Source organism: Sapajus apella, unplaced genomic scaffold, assembly GCF_009761245.1.
Source record: "Sapajus apella isolate SASKATOON/1434 unplaced genomic scaffold, GSC_monkey_1.0 scaffold15, whole genome shotgun sequence".
Lineage (NCBI taxonomy): Eukaryota > Metazoa > Chordata > Mammalia > Primates > Cebidae > Sapajus > Sapajus apella.
The window spans coordinates 17345292-17363649 of record NW_022436955.1 but is presented as its reverse complement, the minus strand read 5'-3'; the positions used below and the strand labels follow the sequence as shown (position 1 = coordinate 17363649).

General features: G+C 43.9%; 1 protein-coding gene across 1 annotated transcript in view; it reads left to right on the top strand.

The window, feature by feature from the left end:
- SF3B3 (splicing factor 3b subunit 3) overlaps nt 1–15130 on the top strand; it is a 52208-nt gene extending 37078 nt beyond the window's left edge. The window contains exons 16-26 of the mRNA XM_032283842.1: nt 3191–3313; nt 4345–4499; nt 6718–6892; nt 7914–8119; nt 8219–8375; nt 10273–10398; nt 11459–11671; nt 12235–12333; nt 13172–13315; nt 13936–14040; nt 14507–15130. Of these exons, the coding sequence (XP_032139733.1) occupies nt 3191–3313; nt 4345–4499; nt 6718–6892; nt 7914–8119; nt 8219–8375; nt 10273–10398; nt 11459–11671; nt 12235–12333; nt 13172–13315; nt 13936–14040; nt 14507–14647 (1644 nt within the window). The 3' untranslated portion in view covers nt 14648–15130. The remainder of the gene's footprint in view (nt 1–3190; nt 3314–4344; nt 4500–6717; nt 6893–7913; nt 8120–8218; nt 8376–10272; nt 10399–11458; nt 11672–12234; nt 12334–13171; nt 13316–13935; nt 14041–14506) is intronic.
- Nucleotides 15131–18358: the final 3228 nt, after the last annotated feature.

Genomic DNA, 18358 nt, shown 5'->3' with positions numbered 1-18358 from the left:
AAGTCTTTAATTTGAACAAATCAGGCTGGGAAGGAAATATTTTCATAAAGAGTCTTCACATCTGATAAATGCTTTTTGATAGCTGCTCCAAGTCAGAACTGGATGGGATCACCTATAGTTCCCATTATTCATTTCTGCTTTTGGAATGAATACCTCTCAATTCATAATTGGCTTCATTAGCAATAAAGGACCCCTAAATGGTCCCTGTTGCCAAAGTTGCTGAGCTCTTTGTGCTGTGAAAAAGTGTGCTTTGACACTAACATGGTGTCAGGATTCTTGATCATATATTTTTATTTTCTTTAATGTTTATTGACTCAGACATCTAAGTAATCTAGCCCAGGTATTTTTTCCTTTTTAATTTTACTTCCTGATTTAGAAATCTCAAACACAACCAGAAGTTAGAGAAACTAATACAGTGAACTTTCATGTACCCAGTTTTTTGGGGGGAGGGTTGTTATTTATCGTTTTTTTTCTTTTGTTTGATTTTAACTGGCTGCCACATGTATTTTCTTTTTTTCCTTTTTTAGTTTTAACAGCTAACAACATTCTGCTGTTTCTGTTTTATCTTTTTCCTGAACTGTTTTTAAAGCAGATCCAAGATGTTGTCATTTCATCTACAGATAATTGATAATGTAGCTCCAACAGATGTGTTTTTGTAAGACATTAATATTATCATGCTCAGCAAAATATAACAATAGTTTTTTAATACCATGTTCCAGTTTTCCCTGTTCTTCTTCTTTCCCCCAGAGTGGCTTTATAGTTGGTTGTGCGCAGTTTCTCATCATGGCACTCTATGCTTTTTTCCATTTGCTTCATCTGTCTTTTTATGTCTCTTAACCTGTCCTACCCCATTTTGCAGCATTACAAGATCACATCATTTGTCTTATACAATTTCCCACTTTCTGGACTTGACAAAGTCATTGCTTATGTGTTCAATGTTCCTGTACCCTCTTTGTTAAGCTGGTGGGTAGAGTTAAGACCATGCCATCCGTTAGAAATATAAGGTGAGCTACAGGTGTAATTTAAATTTTCTAGGCCAAGTGGGCGGATCACCTGAGGTCGGGAGTTTGAGACCAACCTGACCAACATGGAGAAACCCCATCTCTACTAGAATTACAAAATTAGGCAGGTGTGGTGGCACATGTCTGTAATACCAGCTACTAGGAGGCTGAGACAGGAGAATCGCTTGAAGCCGGGAGATGGAGATTGCGGTGAGCCAAGATAGTGCCATTGCACTCCAGCCTGGGCAACAAGAGCAAAACTCTATCTCAAAACAAAAAATGAAAAACAAATAAAAATAAATAAATAAATTTTCTTGTAGCCACAAAAAGGAAAAAAGTAATTTTAATGTTTTTTTTTTTTTCTTTTTCTTTTTCTTTCTTTTTTTATTTTTTAAATAGAGTTAGTCTCTTGCTGTGTTGCTCAGGCTGGTCTTAAACTCCTGGCCTCAAGTGATCCTCTTACATTGGCCTCCAAATGTGCTGGTGGGATTACAGGCATGAACCACTGTGCCTGGCCAGTTTTAGTGTTCTTTTAACTCTGTATATCTAACATGAAGTTAATATAAAAATTGCTGAGGTACTTTACCTTTTTTCTTTCTCTTTTTTTTTTTCTTAATTAAGTCTGAAATCTGGTATTTGGTACGTTACACTTAACTGTCAGTCTTAGTTCTTTTTAAAATCTATTTTTATCAAAATTTTTTTTCCTTGAGACAGAGTCTCACTCTGTTGCATAGGCTGGAGTGCAGTGGTGCGATCTCAGCTAATTTTTTGTGCTTCTAGTAGAGACAGGGTTTTGCCATGTTGCTCAGGCTGGTCTTGAACTCCTCAGCTCAAGTGATCCACTGGCCTTGACCTCCCAAAGGGCTGCAATTATAGATGTGAGACACCACTCTAGGTCCTGTCTCAGTTCTGATGAGCCACATGTAGCTTGGTATAGCTATAGTATTGGATATTGCAGATCAAGAAATTGGTTAGATTCAGATTTAATTATTGGGGGAGGGGAGCATTTCTTTGCTTACTGTAAGTACAGTTTATACAAGAAAAGGATTTGTTTTTTTTTTTTTTTTTTTTTTTTTTTTCCATTGTTTCCCTGTTTTCAGAGTAAAGAGTAAGGGCCATAGCACTCACTTCAGTGGGGACCAGTAAAGTGGGTTTTTTGCTGTTTTTTAGAGTAACATTGGCCAGGTGCTGTAGCTCATGCCTATAATTCCAGCACTTTGAGAGGCTGAGATGGGTGGATCGCTTGAGCACAGGAGTTTGAGACTAGCCTGGGCAACGTAGTGAAACCTTGTTTCTACTAGAAATAAAAAAATAGTCGGGAAAGGTGGCACATTTCTGTAGTCCCATCTACTTAGGAGGCTTAGGTGGGAGGATTGCTTGAGCCTGGGAGGCAGAGCTTAAAGTGAGCTTGTCTCAATATATAAATAAAAATAAAATAGAGTAACATCATAAACTTGTGTGGATTTAACTCCTCTTTCTGTGTTTTTTTTTTTTTTTTTTTTTTTTTTTTTTTTTTTAAATAGAGTCTCACTATGTTGGTCAGGTTGCTCTTGAACTCTTGGCCTCAAGCAGTCCTCCTTCCTTGGCTTCCCACAGTGCTGTGATTACAGGTGTGAGCCACCTCACCTGGCTTGTTTTTTTTTTTGTGGGGGATGCTTAATTGCCTCATTCTAGAAAAGTGGAAATTTCTCTTTCAAGTTGGTTTGCCTTTTTAACACAACCCCACTATTTGTGAGGGCTTCCTCGCCTTGTTGCACAATAAAGTGTCCCCACATGTGTCTGGAACATTCTGCCGCAGCCCCAGACAAGTCTTTCCTTTTAGAAACCTTGTTCTCCTAAGAGAAAATGCTGTTTAGGGACCGTGGTCAATATGGTTATTTATTTATTTGAAATATACATTAATGAGGAAGGATTTAACATACATGGTAAAAAGAAATTTTAAGGAGATCCAGTGACAAATAAGTTTGTTTTTACTTAGTAGATGGTCCATAACTTTGAATGATTAAGTGATTTAGTGAGAGAATGAATGAATGGCTATCTGATTATTTAGGATCTTTTTTAAACAACCAAGTTATTTCTTTCCATCTGCTCTGATTTCTTATATGAAGTAGCCAAGGGAGAGATTTCCGATCATAGCTGATACCTTTCCATCATGAGTAGGCTTCATGCGCTCCTCTCCTTTTGATTAGAACGGTGTGCTGCTGAGGACTGTCCTGGACCCTGTCACTGGAGATTTGTCTGACACTCGTACTCGGTACCTGGGTTCCCGTCCCGTGAAGCTCTTCCGAGTCCGAATGCAAGGCCAGGAGGCCGTAAGTAATGAAGGTTGGGGACAGGGAACATGTTTGGGATTTTAGTGGCACCATCTGAGAACAGTCTTTGTTGTAAGCTTTACTTTCACTAATTTACCACACCGTCTTTATTGTTTTCCTTTATGTTGGAAGTCCTGAGTTTCCTAACCTAGAGCCTCCTCATTGGGGTTCCATGGTACCGTGTCATTTATACGTGGGTTGAGATATTGATCCCTTTAGCCCCCTCACTGGTCAAATAGGGCTGGAAACCTCCCATCTAGGACACCACTAGCCATTAGAATTCGGGTTTTACCTGTCTTAGATCATTACTAACTTTACTACCTAATGCGAAAGAGATTGGGAAACATTGTATCCTGTGTAGTTTTAAGAACCTTAGTGTTTCTGGGCACTGTGCTAATTGATTCCATGTAATTCTTTTTTTTTTTTTTTTTTTGCACGCTGTTGCCCAGGCTGGAGTGCAGTGGTGCTGTCTTGGCTCACTGCAAACTCCAGCTCACTGCAAACTCCAGCTCACTGTAAACTCTGGCTCCCTGGTTCAAGTGATCCTCCTGCCTCAGCCTCCCCAGTAGCTGAGATTACAGGCACTCGCCATCGTGCCCAGCTAATTTTTATATTTTTAGTAGAGATGCGGTTTCACTGTGTTGCCCAGGCTGGTCTCAAACTCCTGACCTCAGGGGATCTGCCTGCCTGAGCCTCCCAAAGTGGGTTACAGGCGTGAGCCGCCGTGCCTGGCCTTCATTCCGTTTAATGCTTGGAGCTGTCTAGCCTTGTGGCACTATTTTCATTTTACAAATGTGGAAGCAGGCTAAGAGAGATGATGTGGTTTGTTTAGATCATGGCTCGTAGCTCATGCCTTTCGTATATGCTCAGCAACACTGCCTCTTTCTAACCCTCTTTTTGTTAAGATAGCCTGTTAGATTTCCAGAATATCTTAGGATACTCTGCACTGAAATTTAGGGATAGGGTTTTTGGTCAGCTTACCATGCTTGTGTTTTTTCCCAAACTTAGTGGAGCTGTGTGTTTCCCCTCAGGTATTGGCCATGTCAAGCCGCTCATGGTTGAGCTATTCTTACCAATCTCGCTTCCATCTCACCCCTTTGTCTTATGAGACACTGGAATTTGCATCGGGCTTTGCCTCAGAACAGTGTCCCGAGGGCATTGTGGCCATCTCCACCAACACCCTGCGGTGAGTGAGTCCGTGTTTCAAGCCCAGCAGGAAGCCTTTCTGCCAAGGTCTCAGACTGGTTCTGCCAGAGTGTTGGAGGAGGCTGTGAAGAGGTGCCAGAGAACTGACTTTACCATGAGACTTGTGTGTTACAATTGAAACCTTCATTTGGCTCAGGATTTTAGTACCTGGAAGCCAAGTTTTGGTGTTATAGCTTCTGTTAAGACTTTCACGACCAAGCTTCAATACTTAGCAGTACAGTCCAGTCTTCCTGAGATTTCAGATTTTTGTTTTCTAGAGAAAGGGCATTGCCATTGGATTAGTTTTAGAGCAAGTACTGGATCACTGCATTGATAACCTTTCTTACTCTTGTCGTTTGCAGTGTTAAATCTTAAATTTTAAACAACATATAAGTTATTTAGACCTTTTTCAAGTTGACAAAATTGTTCTTCCTGGGAATATTGATGTGAAGTTTGAGCACTGTATGTAATATTCCTTGCAAGATGGAAAATAACCTGAAATAACCCAGTCAGTTTGGCTTCCTTAAGTTTTGGGGGGCTTTTAAACTTAGGCCACCAAAGATGTGCACATCCTGGTTATAACTATTGGCTGTTCATAATGAAACTGGCCTCTTGATAGATTAATCACTATTGCTTATCAAATGAGCTCCCAAAATTTCTTTGCAACAGCTTTCAGGGTCTTTTCTTGGTCATTGTCCTTTTTCTTTCCGTCATCTTTGTATGTATCTCTGCCTGTGCTGGAATGCTTCACTCATGTATATACTTGCCTGTCAATGTTTTCCTTGTTTTTTAAGCCCAGTCTTACAGCCTCATCTGTGGTCCCTAACTCCTGAATTGCTATAGATTTAGACAATCCCTACAGATTTTTAGATTTCCTAGCAACAGAACTTACTTCCCCCTAAAACTAAATTAGGGAAGATGACTGTTTGAGACAAATAAAAGCAGAGTTCTTGGGAGCAGTTTGTTTATTTTTAAAATTTAATTATTTTCATTTTTAAATTTATTTTTTGAGATTAGGTCTTACTCTGTTTGTCGTACAGGTTGGAGTGCAGTGGTGTGATCATGGCTCACTACAGCCCCAACTTCCTGGGCTCAAGCTGTTTTTGCCTCAACAAGTAGCTGGGACTATAGGCACATGCCATCATGCCCAGCTAATTTTTGTTTTATTTATAGAGATGGGATTTCACCATGATGCCCAGGCTGGTCTCGAGCTCCTGGGCTCAAGAGACCCTCCCACCTCAGCCTCCCAAGTAGCTGGGAATATAGGCATGCACCACCACACCCAGCTTTTTTTTCTTCTTCTTCTTATTTTTAGTAGAGTTGGTGTTTCAGTGTTGCCCAGGCTGGTCTTGAACTCCTAGCCTTAGGTGATCTGCTCACCTCAGCCTCCCAAAGTGTTGGGATTGCAGGTGTGAGCCACCATGCCCAGCCTCTACTTTTTTTAATGTTGAGAATAAACTACAAATAAAACTCCATCATTAGAGAGCAGGTAACTATAGAGGGTTCATGTGATTCTCCTGCCTCAAGTCTCCTGGGTAGCTGGGATTACAGGCACATGCCACCACACCCGGCTAATTTTTGTATATTTAGTAGGTATGGGTTTCACCATGTTGGTCAGGCTGATCGTGAACTCCTGACCTCGTAATCCGCCCACCTTGGCCTCCCGAAGTGCTGGGATTACAGGCGTGAGCCACTGCACCCAGCCAGGTAACTATATTTTTTAGAGTACCTGGGTTCTGCTCATTTTGCACATAGTTTGTCTTATGTGTGCATCTCTGTCCAATTTGACAGAAATTTTTAGGTCCCTTGTTTCTGTCTCTTGCATTGACATAGTTTTCCTAAACCGTGTTGCACAGTCACTACAAATACCATATATGTTCAGGTAATTGCAGTGTTTCACAACAAATTTGGAATTGGTACTCTTTATTATCATTGGAGTGATTTAAAAAAAAAGTTTTTTGACAATTGTTTGTGTTTCATTGGTAGGAACTAGAATTACCATAATTGTGGTAGGGTGTTGCCAAATGGGAAGGCCCTTCTTGGATCTCTTTGTCTGCAGCGCAGAATCTTCTAGATGAGGAGATCGTTGTTTAATGTTGCCTAATGCCAACATTAGAGGTTCAGGGATTAATGTGTTTGCTGACTGCTCAAAGTCTATTTCAACATCCAATTTCTAGGTTCTGAGGAGTATTAAATGACTGCCTTGCTTTTTGTCACAGGATTTTGGCATTAGAGAAGCTTGGTGCTGTCTTCAATCAAGTAGCCTTCCCACTGCAGTACACACCCAGAAAATTTGTCATCCACCCTGAGAGTAACAATCTTATTATCATTGAAACGGACCACAATGCCTACACTGAGGCCACAAAAGCTCAGAGAAAGCAGCAGATGGCAGAGGTAATGAGACTGCTGTTCAGGGGTTCTGTTAGAAGATATGTGAAATTAGGTTGAAAAGTTTAAACCTTCCAGCACTTGGGGAGGCTGAGGTGGGAGGATTGCTTGAGGCCACTAGCTCGAGATAATCCTGGGCAACATAGCAAAAACGCACTTCTATTAAAAATATTTTAAAGTTAGCTTGGTGTGGTGGCTCACACCTGTAGTTCCAGCTATTTGGGAGGCTGAGGCAGGAGGATCACTTGAGCCCAGGAGTTCAAGGCTACAGTGAGCTATGATCATGCCACTGCATACCAGTGGTGCTTTGGAAATGAGACTATTAAAAGTTTAAACTCCTGTTACTGTTATTATATTCTTATAAAAAAACATACTATGTTTTTAAAGATCTAGGCTGCTTTCAGCTTCTTTAAGCAGAGGCCTTTGCTCCAAAGTACTTCATTTTAGAGCCTTTCTTTTAACCCAGGACTATACTGTGACCTCCATTTATTCACAATTAAGTTCCCTTCTAAAACAGAATTCTTTAGTTCTTGAGCTTCCAAAATAGACTGTTTCCTGGATTTGGGCCCAAAGGAGACAGCTTTCATTTTCTCCACAACACCAGCTCTTTCTACAATTCATTTCCTAGCTAAAACCAAATAGCTACAACCATGTAGAACTGGATCCAGCCTGAAAGAATGGAGACAGAGTAGTCTTAGCAAGGGAAATCAGATGGGTTGGATAGAAAAACGGGGTTTCCGTTGTCATTTTTCTCAGACCATTAGTCCAATATTTGTCACAGCTGTTTTTGGTGTTTTCTACTAATATGTAACTAGCAATGTCTGGATTTCCTTTTTGTGACCTTCTGTCTTCTCTAGTCGGTATACTTTTCCCTTTAATCTTCATTTTGGGAAATCCTGGTTGGGATGACAGACTTTGCTGCTTTATGTATTAAGAGGCCCCTGGAGTGTTCTTACTACCTATCCTTTTCTCAGCCAGCCCCAAATCTGAGCACGCCAACTCAGTTATTTGTTTTTTTGGGGTTTAGGAAATGGTGGAAGCAGCAGGGGAAGATGAGCGGGAGCTGGCCGCAGAGATGGCAGCAGCATTCCTCAACGAAAACCTCCCTGAATCCATCTTTGGCGCTCCCAAGGCTGGCAATGGGCAGTGGGCCTCTGTGATCCGGGTGATGAATCCCATTCAGGGGAACACACTGGACCTTGTCCAGCTGGAACAGAATGAGGCAGCTTTTAGGTAAGGAGCCCAGGACAGTCCAGGGTTTGGTAGACTGGAACAGGAGCTCTGTGGGTTTTCACTAAGGCCTGTGACTCTTGCTTCTTCCTCTGTGTGTAGTGTGGCTGTGTGCAGGTTCTCCAACACTGGTGAAGACTGGTATGTGCTGGTTGGTGTGGCCAAGGACTTGATACTGAACCCCCGATCTGTGGCAGGGGGCTTTGTCTATACTTACAAGCTTGTGAACAATGGGGAAAAACTGGAGTTTTTGCACAAGGTAGGAATCAGCCAGTGGTTCTCCTAGTTCTTAAGTCCTATTGAATTCTCCCACTTTGCTTATATTATAGGTCAAGTCTTTTGGTGACCATCTCTTTCTAGCACATGGAAAATGCTGGGGCCTTCTAGCTACAGTGATTGCCTATGTGTTCCATAGGAAGCCTTTGTGCTGCCTAGTCATAATGGGGAGATAGATGCATACTTAATGAGCCCCTTGTTTACTGTCTTAAGCAGGCAAGAATTTGTGACCAAAATTCAGCAGTTTAATGAATTAAAATTCTGGCCTGGCATTGTGGCGCATGCCTGTAATCCCAGCACTTTGGGAGGCTGAGCTGGGCGGATCACCTGAGGTCAGGAGTTCCAGACTGGTGTGGCCAACATGGTGAAACCCCATCTCTACTAAAAATACAAAAATCAGCCAGATGTGGTGGCGGGTGCCTATAATCTTTAGCTACTTGGAAGGCTGAGGCAGGAGAATTGCTTGAACTCGGGAGGCAAAGGTTGTAGTGATCTGTCCAGCACTCCAGCCTCGGCGACAGAGTTAAGATTCTGTCTCAAAAAAAAAAAAAATCTTTTCCGCCTGCGTTCCCAGAAAAAAGATAAATGAAGTTACTTTTAATGGGTACAGAGTTTCAGTTTGGGAAGATGAAAAAAATTCTGGACATGATGGTTACACAACAGTAAATGTGCTTAATGCCACTGAAGTGTATAGTTAAAAATGATTGCCTGGGCGCCATGGCTCATGTCTGTAATCCCAGCACTTTGGGAGGCTGAAGTGGGCAGACTGTCCCTGAGGTCAGGAGTTCGAGACCAGCCTGGCCAACATGGTGAAACCCTATCTCTACTAAAAATACATAAAATCAGCTAGGTGTGGCGGTGGGCGCCTGTAATCCCAGCTACTCGGGAGGCTGAGGCAGGAGAGTTGTTCGAACCCAGGAGGCAGAGGTTGGCAATGATCCGAGATTGTGCCACTGCACTCTAGCCTGGGTGACAGAGTGAGACTCCATCTCAGAAAACGAAAAAAAGATTAAGATGCTAAACTTTATATTATGTCTCTTTTACCGTAATTTTTAAAATAAAAAGAATATTCTCCTCTCCACAGTGACAGCATGTGGATTCCTTCAACCCTACCATAAGAGGAGTATCCTCTAGGAAATACTGCATAGACCCTCTTGCTTGTTAAATTTGTCTCTCCTTTACAAGTACGATGTTGCTAGGCTGGGTGTGGTGGCTCACTCTTGTAATCCTAGTGCTTTGGGAGGCTGAGTTGAGCAGATCTCTTGAGCCCAAGAGTTTGAGACCAGCCTGGGCAATGTGGTGAAACCCGATTTCTGCAAAAAAATACAGATAATTAGTCGGGCATGGTGGTGGTGCATGCCTGTAGTCCCAGCTACTTGGGAGACTGAAGTGGGAGGATCACCTGAGCCCAGGAAGTCCAGGCTACGATGAGCCATGGTTGTGCCTGCCACAGCACTCCAGTCTGAGCGACAGTGAGACCCTGTTTCAGAAAAAAAAAAAAAAAATGTCACTTTTTACTAGCGTTTCTTTCCTGTCCCTCCACAAATGACAGTCCCTTCTTAGATGCTCAGGCTTTACTGTTAGGAGGCCAGTTAAACCGAGCACAGTCTCTGGGCAGCAGTCATCAGGTACCAAAACTCCTTGTTACTTATAGCATTGATCCCTCTGCTGGGTGAAATGCAGCATATATATGGGACCTGTTCATCCCAACACCCTGATTCATTAGAAGCTACTGTATATGTGTTTTATTTCTCTGATGAGCAAAATAAGATCACTGGTATTGATAGGCTCCTGTGGAAGGAGCTATTTCTGGGCAGAGGGGCGGGACCTGTGGCTGGCTGGCTGTTGTAATAGCTGCATTAACTGCTTTTCCTCTGTAGACTCCAGTGGAAGAGGTCCCTGCTGCCATTGCCCCATTCCAGGGGAGGGTGTTGATTGGTGTGGGGAAGCTGTTGCGTGTCTATGACCTGGGAAAGAAGAAGTTACTCCGAAAGTGTGAGAATAAGGTAAATGTGCTAGCATTGGTGCTGAGATCTAGCTCACCTGTCAAGGGGGGAGGCATTGGTGGGGTTGTGGGCATTGATTTTTAAAATCTTATCTTTATTTGGACTTACTGTGTTGCCCTAATTCCAGCTTCAGAATTAGGCCCTAGGGTTTTTTTGTTTTTTGTCTCGCCCTGTTGCCCCGGCTGGAGTGCAGTTGTGCTATTTTGGCTCGCTGCAGCCTCCACCTCCTGGGTTCAAGCGATTCTCCTGCCTCAGCCTCCCAAGAAGCTGGGATTACAGGCATGTGCCACCACGTCCGGCTAATTTTTTGTATCTTTAGTAGAGACCGGGTTTTGCCATGTTGGCCAGGCTGGTCTTGAACTCCTGACCTCATGATCTGTTTGGCTTGACCTCCCAAAGTGTGGGATTACAGATGTGAACCACTGCACCCAGCTGGCCCTTGGGTTTTGAGAGGAGCAGGAGTAGAAGGATCTCATTTCTTAATTTATCAAACAAGAAGCAAGAACCAGCTTTCTATCTTGCTAGCTTTTTTTTTTTTTTTTTTTTTTTTTTTTTGAGACAGAGTTTCACTCTGTCACCCAGGCTTTAGTGCAGTGACGCAATCTTGGCTCACTGCAACCTCCGCCTCCTGGGTTCGAGCGATTCTCCTGCCTTAGCCTCCTGAGTTGCTGGGATTACAGAGGTGCACCACCACACCTGGCTATTTTTGTATTTTTAGTAGAGATGGGGTTTCACCAGGTTGGTCAGGCTGGTCTCAAACTCCTGACCTCAAGTGATCCACCCTCCTTGGCCTCCCAAAGTGCTGGGATTATAGGTGTGAGCCACCGCACCCGGCCGCTAGCTTCTATGAGGAATGTAACTGTGAGAGTTAGGCATATGTTTGCACTATATAAAAAGCTATTTGGCTTTTTTTCCCACCTAGAATTTATTCTAGAATTCATTCCTGACTGATGTTCTCTGATATTTGCTGTTCTGCTGACCCTGTATATGTCATTTGGAAAACTGGACTTTGGGTTCTGAACCCCAAGGTTGCACCCACTATTGTCCTTGTTTTTCCCAGCATATTGCCAATTATATCTCTGGGATCCAGACTATTGGACATAGGGTAATTGTATCTGACGTCCAAGAAAGTTTTATCTGGGTTCGCTACAAGCGTAATGAAAACCAGCTTATCATCTTTGCTGATGACACCTACCCCCGATGGGTCACTACAGCCAGCCTCCTGGACTATGACACTGTGGCTGGGGCAGACAAGTTTGGCAACATATGTGTGGTGAGTTGAAGTTGTTAACTTGGATTACAGTGATGTGTAGGAAAGCTGGCTCAGTTTGTTGTTGTAGGTAAAGCCAAGGACACAGGATCATGATCCCCAACCTGAGAAGTACTAAGGGGTATAAAATTCCATTCTACCAAATCTAACTGTACAAACAGTCTGTCCTTTAAGCCTTCTTACTAGTCTTTGGATTTTTCTTTGTGGTTTATCTCCCTCCTCCTTATTGAACGTGATTTAATAATGATAGGTTTAGTTTGAGCTAATGGCTATATTTCTTTTCATGTTTTATAAGAACTTTGGAGTGTCTCTTATGTTGTGTGGTTTTGCTTTTACTCTTAGCTGTGTTAAATAAACCCTTGCTCATGGGTTGATTCTTTTGAGTTTCTTGTTCTTAAGACAAAGCTCCTGCCCACCAGAGCAGGTATAGTACACGTGGGCTCAGGCCTCTGCCTAGGCACTGCCCCTGTGGCTGACCTGCAAGAACCTGGGCCAGACATGTTGCCTGGAGACCCAGGTGAGCAGGTTCTGGCCCCAACACTGTGACTTGTGTTACTTCCTTGTAGGTGAGGCTCCCACCCAACACCAACGATGAAGTGGATGAAGACCCTACGGGAAACAAAGCCCTGTGGGACCGTGGTTTGCTCAATGGGGCCTCCCAGAAGGTAAGATTGCAGAATGGGCCCTAGGGAGCACGCTGCTTAGTGCCTTTTCCTGTTGCCCTCACTGAAGAAATTGCCTTTGGTGAATTATTCACAGTGCATATGACTGTGCTGAGTGTTCTCCATCCATAGTCCTTTCTTACCCATCTGCAAAAATGTCCTTGGAGGATAGTGAATTCCTTAGAGAGGGTCCATTCCCAGTCCTCTGCTCTGAGGTTTGTCCCGGGCTTTACTATCTCCTGTAGGCATGCGCTGCTTTAATAGAGCATCTTTGGACTTTTGGAGAGATCTCTTTTAGAGGACAAGCCTAGTAATTGCTAGTTTGTAATTGTTTTGTGTCTTCCTTTTTTTTATGACAACTTGATAAATTTAACAAAATGGTTCTTATTGTTTAAGAAATGATGAACAGTAACTTTAGCATGTTTTGTGAGGCATTAAGCTTTAAGTAAATGAGAGAATTTTAAAGTATTTTTAGGTTTCAGTAATTTTTGGGTCTCACTCTGTCACCTGGGCTGGAGTGCAGTGGTGCAATCACAGATCACTGCAGCTTCCGCATCCAGGGCTCAAGTGATCCTTCCCCCTCAGCCTTCTGAGTAGCTGGGAGTACAGTACATGCCCCCAAATCTGGTAAATTTTGTGGGTGTGGGTATATGAGGCCTCACTGTGTTGCCCAGGCTGATCTCGAAATCCTGGGCTCAAGCAGTCCTCCCACCTTGGTCTCTATAATAATTTTGGATGTTAATAGATGGTGAAATGTGCCTTTGGGAGCACTGCTTGCTCCTGGGAGTCCAGGGAGGCTACTGAGGGCACACACAGTCACTAATCTGTTTCTGACTCGCAGGCAGAGGTGATCATGAACTACCATGTCGGGGAGACAGTACTGTCCTTACAGAAGACCACGCTGATCCCTGGAGGCTCAGAATCACTTGTCTATACCACCTTGTCAGGAGGAATTGGCATCCTTGTGCCATTCACGTCTCATGAAGTAAGAGTGCCCACATTGCTCTGGCCTTGGCTTTTAAGGTTGTTTCTTGGTGTTGAATCTACCTAAGAGGTCAAATTTATTTGTCCTCACATATAATGAATAATGTTCTGGAAATTATAAAGTGACAGAAGTTCTTGGGGAGATAGGAATCTTGATTCCCCCACACCTGGGGAAGGCCATTTGTTTTTATACTGTACTAGGGTTTGCTTCAGTCCAGTGTAAGTTTACATGGTTAGTCTGAGCCCAAAACTCTAGAACCTAACTCTACAGACTAGGATTGATGGTATTGATGGGATGATGCCTGCAGAGGCACACATGATCAACTTGAGGTCTGGCAGAGTTTGGCATGTTTTGTTCCAGACACGGAAGCTGGGATTGGGAATCTGACCTCACAAACCCTTTTTGTGTGGCATTCTCTCTTGCACTGCAGATGACATGAGGTCTCCTTTTGGGTTTTAACTATCCTGTTGTAGCAGAAAAACCTGTGATTATCAGAAAGTGATTAGATATTTCCCATGTGTTTGTGTGGTAAAAATCAGTAGCTTGTCTGTTCCTTGTGCTTGTAAAAACTGTAGTTGAAATCACTTCTCAGTGACAGTCTTTTTTGTTTCTTCTTCCAGGACCATGACTTCTTCCAGCATGTGGAAATGCACCTGCGATCTGAACATCCCCCTCTCTGTGGGCGGGACCACCTCAGCTTTCGTTCCTACTACTTCCCTGTGAAGGTAAGTTGGGGGAATCTGAGCTGAAAAGGGAGATCGTGGGTAAAGGAGCAATACAGGGTGTGAATGTATTGATGGGAATAATACCAGGGAGGGCAGCTCCCCTTACGGCAGACCACAGCCAGAGCAAATGCTTCACCTGCTTCTGCCATTCTGAACTCTGAGTACCAAGAGTCAACTTAGATAGTGTTCCTGGCTCTACAAGTGGTGCTCAGGTATCAGGTAGAGAATAAAAAGCATTCCCTGGCTGGGCGTGATGGCGCATGTTTGTGGTCCCAGCCGGTTGGGAGGCTGACCCCAGAGTTTGAGAGTGCAGTGAGCTATGACTGTCCCACAGCACTGCAACCTGGATGATAGAGTAAGACACTTTCAAAAACTAAAATCAACTTTTCCTACAATTGCTGCCTTAGTGAGTGCCATTTTCTTTGGGCATCTCACTTATTTTTCTTCTGCTTTCTCCGTATCTTAGAATGTGATTGATGGAGACCTGTGTGAGCAGTTCAATTCCATGGAACCCAACAAACAAAAGAACGTCTCTGAAGAACTGGACCGAACCCCACCCGAGGTGTCCAAGAAACTCGAGGATATCCGGACCCGCTATGCCTTCTGAGCCCTCCTTTCCCCGTGGGGCTTGCCAGGGACTGTGTGTTTCGTTTCCCCCACCACCATCGCCGCCACCCGGCTTCTGCCATGTCGTAGGGGGGTAACTGGATAATCAAGACTGCATTTTGAAAGCCAACAGTTCTTTCCCCTCACCCCTTCTCCTGGAATGACTGGCTTCCCCACAAATTGGCACTGAGATTTGCTACACTTCTCCCAACCTAGTACATGATACATGACCCCAGGCTCCAGTGTGGAACACAATGCCCCTATTCCCCAAAGCCGTCCCTACATTGATATGTCTGGCTCTCTTGTCTACTTTTGCACACACCCGTAATTTTTAACTGGTTTTCCTGTAAATAAAGTTTTGTACAATGTTACCTCTGGGAGGAAGGAAGGCAGGCTGTGGTAGGACTGGGTTGGTTATAGTTTCAATCCTGAGTTCTGCCACTCTAGAATCTAACCAGAAATAGAAACCTAGTTTTTAAGGTGACTAGCGTCCATGTGTCTTTTTCTGAAAATTAGGATGTAGGTGGGAGGTTTGAGCCCAAGTTAGAGCAGGAAGAACCGAGTAGACTCCTTCCTTCAGATGCTACTTGGAGCACTCTGTGGCTCCCCACTCCCAGGTCTGTGGTGATTTCTGGTTTTTCCTGGTTCTTTTTGCTGTGTTGATGAAACATGGGCTCGATAACCATGTGGATAGCCACCCCTCTTCCCATTGGATATTGAGGAAGGGTGGCTGATTCTTTCTCTGTTTTAGCTTCCTTCCACCCTGAGGATTTTAGTATGGGGATTTTAGCATGAATTCCAGCTGGGGAGTCTTAACAGGTGCTCGTTTTACTGACACAGCACCAGAAGAGATCCTTGGCTCCATAGGACCATAGGAAGGGTCAGGACAGAAGAACCCAGATACACCCCTGCCCGTGGGAATGGTGTATATGTGGACCCGTTTTCTGCAGCACCCATCTCAGCTGGGTTCCTGAGGGCCTTTAGGGCATAATGAGAGCCTGTCTGCTGGAAGAGGCCCAGTTCCAGAAACGTTCCAGCCTACCCCTAAGAATTTCTCCTGCTTAGTTGCGTGGGAAGCCCTTGTCTTCCTGGCTGTCCTTGTAACTTGAACTTGGAGAAACGAGCTCACTGTTCTCAGTACTTCACAAAGTAAAATGTGTGTTCAGCCATCTAAATTGAGCATATCCACTGAGCACTGGGTTAGAATAAGGAATGGTAGTGATGAGATACAATCTGAACCTCCCAGACCCCAGTGCAGAGGGTTCCTGACACTGTCTCCTAGAACTAAGTATCTTGAATCATGATTAGGTTTTAGATCAGTAAAAAGAGACCCAGGTTTTGCTAGAAATCGAATCCCTAAATGTCATGTTTTGTTCTCACTTAGCTCATGGATTTGCATAGTAGACAGTAGTTCTGAATTAGATTTGGAAAACCTAATTTCAGGGCTCATTTCTTCCTATGGCCCTAAATCCATTGTATCAAATTTTGTGATGTTGACACGCAAGTCATCTGAGGAAGTCAGCATAGATACTTGAGCAGCTTCTCGCCTCTTTTCTAACTCAGGTTTGACTGAAATACATCCACTCCACACAGTTGGTAGGGGGTAGTTATGTAAGAAAGGAAAACCTAATTTCTGTGGAATCGAGTTGTTACCACTGAGCTTCCTCTGGAAGTCTGCCCATCAGTTTGCTGGTTCTCTGTAAGAGGTAGGGCTAGGGCAAGGAATTGGGATGGAATATGGAGAGGAATTTTCATAGCTGTTGCTGCAGGGCCTACAAAAGTTCAAAATGTATTGATTGGATGTGGCTCAATGCCAGGTCCTATCTTTGTAATTGTTAAGGGAACTGATTGACTTAACGTGGTTTGATTGAGCAACCAGGTACTTAGGGACCTCTCTCCAGCCTTGCAAAATCCACTTGCAAATCTGCTGCTGCAGAACTCAGAAGGGGTACCCTTGGGTTTGCTTCCATCCTGTTCCTTTGCTAAGTCCTTGTGACTTAGATCCTAGAACTGAAAAGTTTTTAGTTGCCTCAGCTTTCCCCTGACATTACGGGCAGAGGTTCCGTAGTTGTTTCCTTTGGAAGATCTCTTGCCAAGGATAGCCTTCCTTTGGAGGAAGGGGGTTCTAGTTGGTGTGTTGCTTTTCTTGGTTAGTATAAATGTTTTGCTAGCGAGACAGCTGCCAGCATTGGAAAAGGCTTGTCTCACAGGGAGAGTGCTGGTCCCCAGAATGTGTGCTGTTCCCACGCTGATGCCTTTCTTGAGCGTTCAGATGGAACCAACCTGGCTTTCAAAATTTTTTAAATTCCTAAATTCTGTTTTATTTTTAATTTTTTTAGTTTTTACTAGAGACAGTCTTGCCTAGGCTGGAGTGCGGTGGAGTGATTATAGCTCACTGGGGTTTGAACTCCTAGGCTCAAGCGATCCATGTCAGCCTCCAGAGTAGTGGAGACTACAGGTGAATTTTTAAATTTTTGTAGCGACAGGGTTTCCCTGTTGCCCAGGCTGGTCTTGAACTGACGTCAAGCAGTCATCCTGCCGTGGCCTCCCAAAGCACTAAGATTGTAGATGTGAGCTGTTGTGCCTGGTCCTAAATTCTTGTTTGTTTGCTAGAGATAAAATCTCTCTCTCTTGCTTAGGATGGAGGGCACTGGTACAATCTTTGCCCACTGTAACCTCCTCCCGAGCTTATGCCATCCTTCTGCCTCAGCTTCCCAAGTAGCTGGAACTACAGGCATGCAGCATCATGTCTGGGTACTTTTGTATTTTTATTAGAGAAGGTTTCACCATTTTGGCCAGGTTGATCTTAAACTCCTGGCCTCAAGTGATCCGCCTAGCTCAGCCTCCCAAACTGCTGGGATTACAGGCTTGAGCCACTGTGCCCAGCCTCTAAATTCTGTTTTCTATTCAAAATAGGGAATGACGTGTGTTTATTTGAGTCATCCACTTGCTCATTTGCATGTGGAATATTGTGTGTTTTATTATACCCTTAAAATTAATTTTCAAGGTCCATATGTAGAGCTCAGAAGAAACATCTCTGCTACTGAAATCAAACAATCTAAAAAAAGAATGGAGGAGAGGGACAGATGGCTCTGGGGCACAAGGAAGGGACTGTAAAACACCTGCGTGGCCGTGGTTGATTGACATTTGAGTGATCTGATAGCCCAACACGCCACACACTTGTGAAGTTCAGGTGATCTGAAATGGGCAGGTGTAGGCTACACACCAGTCTAAACCAGCACAACCAAGAGCTGTTGCTGTTTTTTTGAGGTAAAGTCTTACTCTGTTGCTCACGCTGGAGTGCAAATGGTGCCATCTTGGCTCACTGCAACTTCCGCCTCCCAGGTTCAAGTGATTCTCCAGCCTCGCAGGTGTGCACCACCGTGTCTGGCTAATATTTTTATTTTTCGTAGAGATGGGGTTTCACCATGTTGGCCAGGCTGATTTTGAACTCCTGACCTCAGGTGATTCACCTGCCTTGGCCTCCCAAAGTGCTGGGATTACAGGCATGAGCCACCGTGCTTGGTGAGGAGCTGTTTAAGCCAACATCAGGAGACATGCTGCCCCACTAGAAGTCTGCTATGCTTATTTCTTCCACAGACGTTTACTGGGCATCTACCATGAACCACCCCCTCCCAGCTCTTCTGTACCCAGAGGCTGGAGGAGAGTTTATAACCTGGCAGTCTCTTCCTGTGAGGTTGGTGGGGAGGTG